This window comes from Pagrus major, chromosome 9 (assembly GCF_040436345.1).
Source record: "Pagrus major chromosome 9, Pma_NU_1.0".
Taxonomy (NCBI): Eukaryota; Metazoa; Chordata; class Actinopteri; order Spariformes; family Sparidae; genus Pagrus; species Pagrus major.
Genome location: NC_133223.1, coordinates 21,130,714 through 21,142,976, shown reverse-complemented (window position 1 = coordinate 21,142,976; position 12,263 = coordinate 21,130,714). Strand labels below are relative to the sequence as shown.

The window sequence follows — 12,263 nt, the reverse complement described above, 5'->3', positions numbered from 1 at the left end:
TTATTTACATACACATATTTTAGTCTAAAAGCTTGACAAAACAGAGCTAGATCTTCATTTGAGTTTATTTCCTTACAAAACAGCCAAGAGAGACTATGACATTTGTACAAAATACTTGAAAATTAATAAATGGAGGTTACCATTACAATCTTAGCAGGCTTTTTTTCCCCCCACAGAAGACATTTTTACAAAAGCACACACAAATATTAAAGTTAATGGTACATTTTCTGGTTTTAGGCTCTGCTATCGTGCAATTATTCAACGCACACGCACGCAGACACACAAAAATGTCCAAGCTTCACCCGAACATCTACAATAATCCCACGTGCCCTGAATTCAATAGGAAACTTGATTCAGAGTCCGCCATTCTGCATGTTGAGGTACAGGTGTGCTTCACTGGATGCTGTCTTGGTCATATGTCACTCCCAGTTGTCTTCTGGCCTCGTCTATGACCTCTGCTATCAGGCTGGAGTGAGCCCATGGCATCCCTGGACTCTCCTTCAGTCCTGGAGGGGAGCAAGCAGGCACAGACAACGACACCACATGAGATGATGCCATGATGCTTAATTTTTATGCATGAGAGCAACTTTTTACCTTTCTGCAGACAGTGGCGGACCTCCTCAGCTTCATATCGTAGACCCGTGCTGTTGGTAAAGTTTAGTGTCATGTCAGCCTCTGGCAGGGGGAACTGCATCTCTTTCCCATTCACCTCCAAGGCTGTGGGGCACCACATATGGTCAGGTACCTGATGTGGAAATTAGTGTCGTGTAAGTCACTTTGCATGAAGTGTGAGAGCCATTTATGCTAAGGGATTAACACTTGAAGTTGATATTTTGCATTCCTTGGTTTGCTGGTGTATTTTCTATGTGGAGCATTAAATATGGAGGAACAGCCACAACAGTAACCTCTTGCTTTGACTGGTTAGGATTATGTAAATCAAGTAAATTCAGTCATTAGTTAATTAAGCTATTGAGCCTGGATCTATGTATTAATAGTAGAGCTGCACCGATTAATCGCCTAGCTCCTGGTACCTTAATGGCGCCTTTGGTCCCAGTGATAACCGCATCATTGGTCAGCATCATGGTGATTGAACAAGTGCAAACGGCCAGTCTGTTGCCGGAGAACTTCAGGACCAAAACTGCTGTTCCATCAACGCCTGGGTAAAAGATGTACAGAGAACTTTGATAACAAGAGTTTTATCCAGGTTTTCAATTACTGAATATCCCATCAAATAATATAACTTTACTAAAATATTCGCATGGTAAATTGACTTCCTTGAGACAGTCACCTGTGTCTATGCAATGCCCCGTGGCTTGGATGGACTCAGGCCTCTCTCCATTAAAAACCATGAAGACGAACTGCAGACAGTAGATGCCCAGGTCCAGCAGTGCCCCGCCTCCCATTTTCCTCTCAGCCAGGCGAGAGATGTGGGTGAGTGGAGCTCCCAGGTCGGCCCTCACCATCTGGACATCGCCCACGTCACCCCCACTCAGTAGCCTCCTCACTTCAAGTGACGCGGGAAAGAAACGTGTCCAAATTGCCTGAAAGGAGACATGGAATGGTTTGAACAGATATCTGGGGAATGGTAAAAGTGATTTTGGTCGGAAAAAAGGTTACCTCCATGAGAAACACGTTGTGTTTTTCGGCCGCAGTGATGAGTTCCTGCACCTCCCTTGAATTCATGGCCAGGGGCTTCTCAATCAGCACATTCTTTTTGGACTTCATAAAGAGCTTGCCAGCACTCAGGTGGTGAGGATGGATGGTGCCGATGTAGACCACATCTAGAGAGAGAGAGACTAGTGTTTAGAAACACAATTTAATCCTTCAATTATCCAATAAGTCTGGAATTCACAGTCCACTTAGGACTGGCATTCTTGTAGCTCGTTATGATTAATTAACAGGCCTCAAGTCGCTTCAGCTGACTAGACGTTGATTCGATTTAGACCAGAACATTGTGCCATATGCTGACACAAGAGCCCACCAACGTCTGGATCTTTTGCCAACTCATCGTAACTTCCATATGCTCGAGGGATGCTGTGCTTTTTGGCAAATTCTTCAGCATGCTGCAGGTCCCTCGCTGCAACCGCCACTATCTGAGGATGAAGGGAACAGTTTTGTTTTTGTTAAGCACTCATGTGGGGGGATTTATGTTGAATGAATATTTACCAAACTTTAAATATAAATGACAGTTTAGGAGAAATCTGTCAGCTAATGAAACACAGAAGCGAGAATCATTTCTCAAATGAGTAAAAAGGAAGATGATTTCACTCAGAAGAAAAAAGTGGACATAGTTTTTATTATTACTATATTTACTTTATTCTTCTATCATTCTATTTTATCTTATTTTTGTCTTGTTTCATTTTTTATCATCGCTGAATCGCTGTTTCTCCATCTGCTTATGACTCTTGAGCTGCTCTAACAAGTGAATGTCTTATCTTATCTTATTGACGTCAAGTTTCTGTACTTCCGGCTCAAATGCTAATGCTGATAAAGGTACAAAAGTGACAGTAGTGTCCAACAAATTAAGACATTGATATTCTATTTTTTTAATTATCATTGCATCAGTGTTTTTTGTGTGGGTTGATAACATTTTCATTTAAATTTAAACTTAGGCTCTGATGCAGCATCCTTTCTCTGCAGCCCTGTCTCAGTCAACGTGATCGGTGATGTAATGTAACCTGATTGGTCAAAGATCACAAGTAATAGCCTATCAATGAACACATTCTGCAAAGAAACTAGTAACTAAAAAGTCATAAAATAAATGTAGTGGAGTAAAAAGTACAATATTTGCCTCCAAAATGGTGTGGAGTGGAAGTATGAAGAAGCAGAAAATTGAAATGCTCAAGTAAAGTACCTCAAAATTGTACTTAAGTACTTTGTTACATTCAATTGTAAAGGACTGCATTGTAAGGAAAGGAGTGGAGAGTGCAGGGAATAGTTTGCTGCAGCCATGGACAAAACTCTGAATGCAGAGTCATCCTCTCTGGACTGTTTCCAGTAAAACCGGTCTGATATTTATTTTGGATTAAGAGCTTTGCAAAAGGGCACGATGAGGAAGGTCAACCTCTGAGGTAAGGATGGAAATATCTCCACCTTTTTATTACTATTCATTTCAGACACGAAGCATTCATTTACTCAAGCTGTGCCCACAGTAAAAAACGCAGTTTGTGATGCGTTTACGTGCTTCCTATGGAAAGTAGCCCACTTTAGCCTTCATGTAACACTTTGGCAGGTGTGTGTCGTTACATTAGCTGCATTAAATGCACTGTACCTGGTGGTCTTCAGAGGTCAGGGTCCGTAAAGCCACCGAGAAGTCGTGACTAATTTTACCTGCACTGCATATTCCCCAGCGTGTCGCCATGGCTAGCTAGCTAGCTAACTATTATCAACAACCTGAGGTAACTTAAGCTAGCTTCAGTTAGCTGTTACATACATGGCTCAGACTTGAAGCAACCTCCTGTTCTTGTTGGTCTCTGCCCCCTTGAACATGTGAGCCCTGCTTCTGCAACACTACCCACCTCCGCATGGTGGCGCCTCCGTACAGGTGTCGTGCCAATGTAGGTGTCCCCGACAGAAGCTGTCTCCCCTGGCCGCGGGAGCGCGCATTCATTCAGCGAAGGCGGAAACAGCGCTGCGCGTGCTTTCACCCAAGTAAATTAAAAACTAACAACAATTGCATTGTTTAATTCAATGTTCTGCTGTTGTAATTATCTACGAGGTTTTGCAACATGGCCCACCCATCAAAATAAATGCTTTTATTCTCTTGTACGTCGTGACGTCGTACTACATACTGAGCGGAAAAACCGAGGCATTAATTTCCTCATGTGATTGACATATAACACGCTGTCATTCAAGTCCTGGTGTGGAATTTGTCGAACTAAATAAACGTCGATATCCAAAATCAAGATCACTGTGATTGGTTTCATTACGTCTATTAAATCTACTTCACTTGAAATGTACTATAATGGACAGATGAAGCCTGACCTTTGAATGATTTATTTTATGTGTACTTCAGATACTACTCTATAACCTCTGTGATTATGAACAAGTTTCCTCTCTTCTAGCCAAAGATATGGGGGGATACAAATTCTGGCAGACAGGTTAACAGTCTGAAATAATATGTTTCCCCCCCTCAAAATGGACAGATGAAGCCTGACCATCAAATGATTTATTTTATGTGTACTTCAGATACTACTCTATAACCGCTGTGATTATGAACAAGTTTCCTCTCTTCTAGCCAAAGATATGGGGGGAAACATATTATTTCAGACTGTCAACCTGTCTGCCAGAATTTGTATCCCCCCCTCAAAATGGACAGATGAAGCCTGACCATCAAATGATTTATTTTATGTGTACTTCAGATACTACTCTATAACCTCTGTGATTATGAACATTGTGCTACTTTGGCTCCATCAGAGCCAAAGTAGCACAAAACTGCACATTTCAGAGTGGCCTTTTATTGTGGCCAGCCTAAGGCACATCTGTGCAATATTCATGCTGTCTAATCAGCATCTTGATATGCCACACCTGTTAGGTGGGATGGATTATCTCAGCAAAGGAGAAGTGCTCACTAACACAGATTTAGACAGATTTGTGAACAATATTTGAGAGAAATGGATCTTTTGTGTATATAAAAAATGGAAGCAAAAACAAGTGTTGCGTTTATATTTTTGTTCAGTGTGTGTATATATATATATATATATATATATATATATATACACACACATATATATATACACACACAAGAAAACAAAGAAAACTGTCAAAAATATGAAAGACAGAGATATGTGTGGAAGCTGTGTTTATATGAGAGACAGGGATGACTGTCTTGGTCAGCTGACTAAAGAACTTTTTCATGCTGAACTGCATGTCTCAACAGCCCCGAAAACCAGGTCCTTCTTACCAAGAAAGGCTCCATAAACCGGATTTGACTGGACTCTAGTGGCTGAGCTATAAAACTACAGATATTCCAACTAGGTTTGGTTCAACAATGACACAGCACTACCTCAAAACGGAGCCAAATAAAATAAAAAATAAGTGAGTGCAAAATATAATGGTAGTGTCACAAATTATATATAATTACTCGATCACTTATAAGACAAGAAAGATTCATATTTTAAAGTCATAAATGAACAGGCAATATGTTTGGGAAACGATTTAATGAGCATCAACACAGGTTTCAAACATTAGGTCATTTCTGTCCTGTCAAAAAGTAATAATCTCAATGCACAACAAAAGAATTATCTCGGACCTTAGGCACGTGAGTAGATATTGAATTTAAAAAAAAAAGGTAAATTTAAAACAAACAAAATATTTCTAAATTTGAAACCAACATGCAAAATATGCTCCATTTCTTAAATATTTTCTATTTATTCAATAGACCAATTTTGTCCCTGACAAAAACAAATGACAGCTAAGCCTGTCTAATATTCCTCCCCTTCCTCATCCTCCTCAAATGAGTCGATCCCAACCTCTTCATAATCCTTCTCCAGGGCAGCCATATCTTCTCTGGCCTCAGAGAACTCTCCCTCCTCCATGCCCTCCCCAACATACCAGTGAACAAAGGCTCTCTTGGCATACATGAGGTCAAACTTGTGGTCGAGACGGGCCCAGGCCTCAGCGATGGCCGTGGTGTTGCTCAGCATGCACACAGCCCTCTGCACCTTGGCCAAGTCTCCTCCAGGAACCACTGTTGGAGGCTGGTAGTTGATGCCCACCTTAAAGCCTGTGGGGCACCAGTCAACAAACTGGATGGAGCGCTTGGTCTTGATAGCAGCAATGGCCACATTGACATCTTTGGGAACAACATCGCCACGATACAACAGACAGCAGGCCATGTATTTACCATGACGAGGGTCACACTTCACCATCTGATTGGCTGGCTCAAAGCAGGCATTTGTGATCTCAGCAACAGACAGCTGCTCATGGTAGGCTTTCTCAGCAGAGATGACTGGAGCGTAAGTGGCCAGAGGGAAGTGGATACGAGGGTAGGGCACCAAGTTGGTCTGGAACTCCGTCAGGTCAACATTCAGGGCTCCATCAAAGCGAAGTGAGGCTGTGATTGAAGACACAATCTGGCTGATGAGCCTGTTCAGGTTGGTGTATGATGGGCGTTCAATATCGAGGTTCCTGCGGCAGATGTCGTAGATGGCCTCATTGTCTACCATGAAGGCACAGTCGGAGTGCTCCAAGGTGGTGTGGGTGGTCAGGATGGAGTTGTAAGGCTCCACTACAGCTGTGGAAACCTGGGGGGCTGGGTAGATGGCAAACTCAAGCTTGGACTTTTTGCCAAAGTCAACAGAGAGTCTCTCCATCAGCAGGGAAGTGAAACCAGAGCCGGTGCCTCCACCAAAGGAGTGGAAGACGAGGAAGCCTTGAAGACCTGTGCACTGATCAGCCTAAAGTCACAGATAAACAATTAAAAAAAGCTGGAAAAAATGCAAAAACTGAAACATTGCTTTAAATATTTTGTATCCATGTTCAAGTTCTTTCACTGATGTCTGCTGTGTATGATCATAAAAGTAATCAATAATTTGCAATTGTCACCACAGAAGTGACCCTTAGACAAAGCTATCCTAAGCTGTTGTACTCTTATGTTCTATATTACTGCCACAAAAAATAATGTCGAGTGAGGTCTGGGTGCACATCTTCAGTTCATGGATCAATGAAAATGAGCAGTTGTGGGCTGGACACGTTGACTGTATGGCTCTTTGTTAGGGTTAGAGGGCAAAGCCAGCGTAAATGGGACTTAAAGCGCCTTACCAGTTTGCGGATTCTGTCTAAGACAGAGTCAATGATCTCTTTGCCGATGGTGTAGTGTCCACGAGCGTAGTTATTCGCAGCATCTTCCTTTCCTGAGATCAGCTGTTCAGGGTGAAAGAGCTGACGGTACGTTCCCGTGCGCACCTCATCTGAGAAGAAAGGCATAAGCAACAGTTTAGAGAGCTAATTAAGCTTTTATAGGAGGGTATTAGTGCACAAATCAACAGGCTCCACATCATAACACTACTGACCAATGACAGTGGGTTCCAGGTCAACAAAGATCGCTCTGGGGACGTACTTCCCGGCCCCAGTCTCACTGAAGAAGGTGGTAAAGGAGTCATCGTGGCATGACCCAGATTGCTTTTTGTTGGGCATCTGACCGTCTGGCTGGATGCCGTGTTCTAGACAGTAGAGCTCCCAGCAGGTGTTCCCCATCTGGACACCAGCCTGGCCTACGTGTACGGAGATGCATTCACGCTGGAAGAGAGGAAGAGGAGAAGGTAAAAAAAAGGGGCAGCGAAAAGGGGTTAAGGGAGCTTCAGAAGTAGTGGATGATAACTTTTGCTTTGCAACGGCAACATTTTAAAACAATTATACACATGAATGCTACAGTTGTGGAAATCCAGGTATAATTCATAAACTCTGCCACTAGATGGAAGCAAAAAGTTATATGGGCAGAAGAGGGCTGAAGTTGAGAATGTAAAGTAGACAGATTTGCGACAGCTGTCGTCATATCTCATGTGACTGTCTATGAGCAAGGCTCATGAGCTGAAATGGAGGTTGAGTTCTGAGAACAACTGGGCATTTAACATAAACAGACCTAAGACCTAAACAAAAAAGACATTCATGGAAAAAGTAGCGGACATTGGTTTATTTTAGAGAAGATTCTCGCTATTGAACAGATCCAGGGCTTCACAGGAGGATTTAGGAAGAAAATCTTACATTTGCATTAGCCACTCCCTACAGAATTTGGTCAAAGACATACTACATGACTGTGTGGCAATACAAAACAGATTGTGCGTTTCCCAATCTATACCTTTAACACTGTCAGCAACAAAAGCTATTAACCCACTGTTGCAACGTTGCAAATCAATAAGACAGACCGCTTTATGTCAATACTTGATTTTTTAAATCAATGTGATGAAGAACTTTGATTTTTGCAGCTATTTAAATTTGCTAGATTCCCCAGAAACAAGGCATTCCTGTTTGGCTAGCGTATGCATCTTTCTCCCAAGTTTTCAATTGATTTCCCAGAATCATGATATCAAATTACACATAGATTTTATCTGTATCGCCCACCCTCAGTTCAAATGTCAAAATGTAAAATTGCTTAGGTGTTAAATTTACAACATGAAGCCAGGAAAAGAAAGAAAATATTTACATTTTTAAAGATTAAGGATTTCCTTCTCCTTCTTCTTTTAAAAAAAAAAGGTGCAATATGTCAGAATTGCCCAACTGTCGAATTTATACTTAAAACAAATACGGGGCATCTTATCACAGTAGTAACTGCTCAATGCTGCTCAGTTAGCTATGCAGCTGGGAGCTCAGGGACCAGGGGAGTGTTGGTGTATGCACCGGTGGCGCAGGAGCATTGGAGCAGGATGGGCGGCGGCTCACTGGCTAGCATGCTTACCTCAGTAGACATCTCTGCAACACAATAAACTGACGTCACAACATCAAAACTCTTGTTTCTTCATTTTCTGTTGTTGATTTGTTAAAAATTTGACTATATTTCTTACATATTGCACCTTTAGGTACTTAATCAATTATCAAAAATGCTCTCAATTTATTTTACATGCATGTTTTTTCCTCTCACGAGTAGCACTTTTTCTTTAGGATTACTTTATCCTTCTCCATGTTACCGTGGCAACCTTTGAAATACTATACATCCCCACCTTTCTTCATGTCAGGCTGCTATTTTTATCCTTTCCCCCAAACTTTCCCCTTCTCAGTGATCCGGCAGACAAAACAAGGTGCTGGTGGGTGAGGGAAAGCGGGCAGTGGACCAGGGTTTTACAGAAGAACCCATATAATTTTAGAATCAGTTCAAATCTCACTAAATCCCTGTTGACTGTTTTTAGATGGATCAAATGCTTCATCATCCGTAGCTATCCAAAGCAGGGGCGCCCCTCCCAGACTGGCCTGGGTTTCCAGGTTAGCAGAGCTCTGTGCTGCAGCTATTTTGGGTTCCTCATGCTAACCTGACACCTAGCAGTAAAGGCTGACTGTTTCTGTAAACACTGACAGGCAGTCCCCAAAATAGTGGTCACTGCCAGGCTGAATTACTAAAAGTTAAAAATTGAAAATGATAAACGTAAAAAGGCTTTGAAATGACGTTGATACTTGTTGGTGTGATATTATTTGTCATCACAACAACCACAAGTAAGTAACAGTTAATTCAGGAGTGGAGACAAAGTACTCTTTTAAACTGCAAACTAGTTCCTGTCAGGGTGTGTCTGTATGTGATGGAAAAAAGGGCATGTCTAAGGCTCCACCACATGGACTTGAGATTCCAGTTTTGTCAGTGACGTAAATGATAACATCCTGTCAGAGACAGATAGAGCGATGGAGAGCAAAGGTGAACAAAATAGACAAAAAAAAGAGAACAATTAATTTGTTAAAAGCTTCTTCAGGTCAGCTGACATGGGAACAGAGATCCCTTAATACCCCATCATTACAGTGCGTTCTGCCTCTATAATAGGAAAACCGACATCATGTACCATAAAGACAAGGTGAGGATAGATAATGGTTTAATGGATGCTTGTCTGGACCCAAACTGCCATGTGTTTAGTTTATTATACATGTTGGCTTAAACCCTGACTAACTATGCTTTAAGAGCAAAAGCAAACACATTAATCATTCTTTGTGTGCATTTGGTATGTTTGCATGTTGTATGAATGCTTATTGTCACTTAGTTTACTTTATATTTCCTTTTTCATTTGGTCAATCGCTTTGTCCAGACCAGGTTGTGTCCACATCTAGGGGCCACACTAGGATATTTATTATTCAAATGAGCCATATTATGCTCATTTTCAGGTTCATAATTTTATTTTGGGTTAAGAATAGATTTACATGCTTTAATGCCCAAAAAACACATCCGTTTTCTCATACTGTCCAGTGCTGCGGCACTGCATTCCCCCGGTCTGAAATGCTGTTTTAGCTCCAGTCTGCTCTGATTGGGCAGCTCACACACGCTTGACCCAGCATTTCTAACAACAACAACAACAACAGAGCAGCTGTACTAAATCAATTCTTATTTGCCAAACTAGCTGCTAAGCATAAATTATGCTCAAACTGTCAGTTTTGTATTTAACAATGTATTGGCCCGGCTTCATTTATGCATTTATTGTGGATATCTGTTGTCCCAAATAGAGATCCGTTACGATGGTCCTTTCACCTTTCTTCTGTAGCCCCCCTCAGGTGAGAAAACTCTCCTTGAAAATATGTCAAAAAGTTGGAATAAAGAAGAGCTGTGCCACATGTCTTCATTTTGATGGACTGTTGAATCAACATACTATTTTGTTCCCCTATGTTATCCATTTTGTGAAATAAACACCCTTTCCTCGAGTGCCTTGGATCAAATGATCACACTCGTGAACTGTAACTTAATGCCCGGTAAACAATTTGCTGTAGTTATTTATAGCCAAGGATGAACACTATTGATTCGGATAAATAATAGATAACCTGATGGCGTTTCCTGTGGTGATCCCCCAGTCTGACTGAAACCAATGCGACAAACATTGTGAGCCCTGAATGGCAGACTACTCTACAACTGTCTCACTTCAGGTCTCTGCTACAGTTTTTCAACTGTAAAAAGAAAACAACAAATGGTCGACCAATTTGAAAAACTACAGATGTAAAAGTTAAACTGTGTCTCAGGCATGCAGGTTGAGGCAGCACAACACTAGAACCACCATCGCACGCAATACACAGTAACCGACTGGCTCATGACAATTGCTGAGCACATGAATGCCTCCAAGGTAAGCCTCCCTTTAGAATTTAGGGCCATCATGACGTGTTCTGATGTGTCATTTTGAAGTTAAACCTGATTTGCACACCATTCTACTACAACCATGGATTAAGCCAATTATAAAATCTAGTTTACACAAGTATGTGGATTATGATCCTTCCCCCATTTTTTACCTTTCTTTTTTGTGCATAAATTGTTATAAACTGTCACTGTTCAGCTCTACACAATTCATCTATTGTAGCACTTTAACGCTACAACAATAAAAAGGAAGTAAATTTTATGGACCAGGACTGTTTGATCAAGGCGGGTATACTAGCGTAGTAGTGTACTCAGCACACAATGACACCAGTTGGTTTTTATAAGCAATGCAAGCAAGCTGTGTTTATACTCCACTTTGCAAACAGAAGCAAAGGTTGTGTGTGTGTGTGTGTGTGTGTGTGTGTGTGTGTGTGTGTGTAAGTACAAGGAAATGAGAATATTACTACTCAAGTAATATTCCCATTCACAGAGGCTCCAGTTTGCCACATTTGGCATTTAGCTATTAGTCCCATTTTACTATAAACAGGTGCTTCTACTTTCTTCTGGCTGGAAGCAACTTTTTAATTGATGTTGATGTTGAAAACACAAGCCAAAGCCTACTTTCCAATGGCTGTGTGAATTACGAGGGAAGACAGTTTCCTGCCCCGCAGAGACACTTCTGCGCAGACTTGTTTTTAAATGTGTTACGAGACACACCTTCATTCCTAACTGACATGTATGATTATCACCCACCTAACTACCTAGTAGCCCAGAAATGGGCTTTAAAAAAAGTCAGAAATGCTACTTGAGATTTGAATTAAGCAGCTCTTTCACCAAATCTGAATGCAAAATAAATAAATCACAATACATATATCATCTTGGTTCCATATGTTTGCCTGTCCTGATGTGCTGAAACTGTGCAGTAATCATTAGCACCTGCTGACCCATCCAGGCCAGCAGCCAGCTCAGCTTTACTGCCAGTCACTGGGTCTATTTCTGTCAGTGTCCTGCTGCAGGAGGCCACACAGAGACCAGCACACTGTTGCAACATCGCACCTTTACTCACATCTTTAAGGGAAAATTAAAATACTGAAGACTACCTCACACACCATGTAAAACCAAGGGGGAAAAAAGCTAAAACTCATTTCTACTCGTTGGGATATAAACAAATGGAGCTTATGAGGGGAACCCCCCCAAAACAAAACTTATAGTAGAGTATACTTACCATTGTAGCTTCTTGGTAGAGAGTCCTTTAAGAGAAAACACAAGTGCAGCTGGCTTTAGCCTTTCTTTAGCTTCTCACAGCAGCCGTCAATGTGGTCCGAGTGAGTAAGTAATGCCAGGTGGGCGAGGAGCTGTCAGGCTATATTCAACTGCAAACCACTCCCACCTGCCTCTGCCGCGTGGACGCGCACCGTGAGCGCGCAGGCCACTGTGCCCAAGAAGAAGTGAAAACTGGGTTTTCTGAACGAAAAGCACTAACGTTTATATTTAACTGATTTTGATGAATCGT

At 41.6% G+C, this 12,263-nt stretch overlaps 2 protein-coding genes across 2 annotated transcripts; both read right to left on the bottom strand.

The window, feature by feature from the left end:
- Positions 1 to 47: 47 nt before the first annotated feature.
- LOC141002287 (trans-1,2-dihydrobenzene-1,2-diol dehydrogenase-like) lies at positions 48 to 3,482 on the bottom strand. The gene is made up of 7 exons (XM_073473568.1): positions 3,272 to 3,482; positions 1,982 to 2,093; positions 1,618 to 1,781; positions 1,289 to 1,541; positions 1,032 to 1,156; positions 595 to 745; positions 48 to 506 (listed from the first exon to the last, which is right to left on the bottom strand). Exons 1-7 carry the CDS (start codon positions 3,359 to 3,361, stop codon positions 394 to 396), a joined length of 1,008 nt encoding a protein of 335 aa, XP_073329669.1. The 5' UTR covers positions 3,362 to 3,482; the 3' UTR covers positions 48 to 393.
- Positions 3,483 to 5,140: 1,658 nt separating this feature from the next.
- Positions 5,141 to 12,085, bottom strand: LOC141002485 (tubulin alpha chain). Its single transcript, XM_073473824.1, has 4 exons — positions 11,976 to 12,085; positions 7,014 to 7,239; positions 6,763 to 6,911; positions 5,141 to 6,398 (listed from the first exon to the last, which is right to left on the bottom strand). Exons 1-4 carry the CDS (start codon positions 11,976 to 11,978, stop codon positions 5,424 to 5,426), a joined length of 1,353 nt encoding a protein of 450 aa, XP_073329925.1. The 5' UTR covers positions 11,979 to 12,085; the 3' UTR covers positions 5,141 to 5,423.
- Between the last annotated feature and the right edge of the window lie 178 nt (positions 12,086 to 12,263).

Coding starts and splice junctions, on each gene's coding strand:
- LOC141002287 (XM_073473568.1), bottom strand. CDS start 3,361: ATGGCGACACGCTGGGGAATATGCAGTGCAGGTAAAATTAGTCACGAC. Junction 1,782..1,981: donor GGCAAAAGATCCAGACGTTG/GTGGGCTCTTGT, acceptor CTCTCTCTCTAG/ATGTGGTCTACATCGGCACC. Junction 1,157..1,288: donor GGGGCATTGCATAGACACAG/GTGACTGTCTCA, acceptor TCTTTTACCCAG/GCGTTGATGGAACAGCAGTT.
- LOC141002485 (XM_073473824.1), bottom strand. Junction 6,912..7,013: donor CCTGGAACCCACTGTCATTG/GTCAGTAGTGTT, acceptor CTTTCTTCTCAG/ATGAGGTGCGCACGGGAACG. Junction 6,399..6,762: donor TAGACAGAATCCGCAAACTG/GTAAGGCGCTTT, acceptor CTGTGACTTTAG/GCTGATCAGTGCACAGGTCT.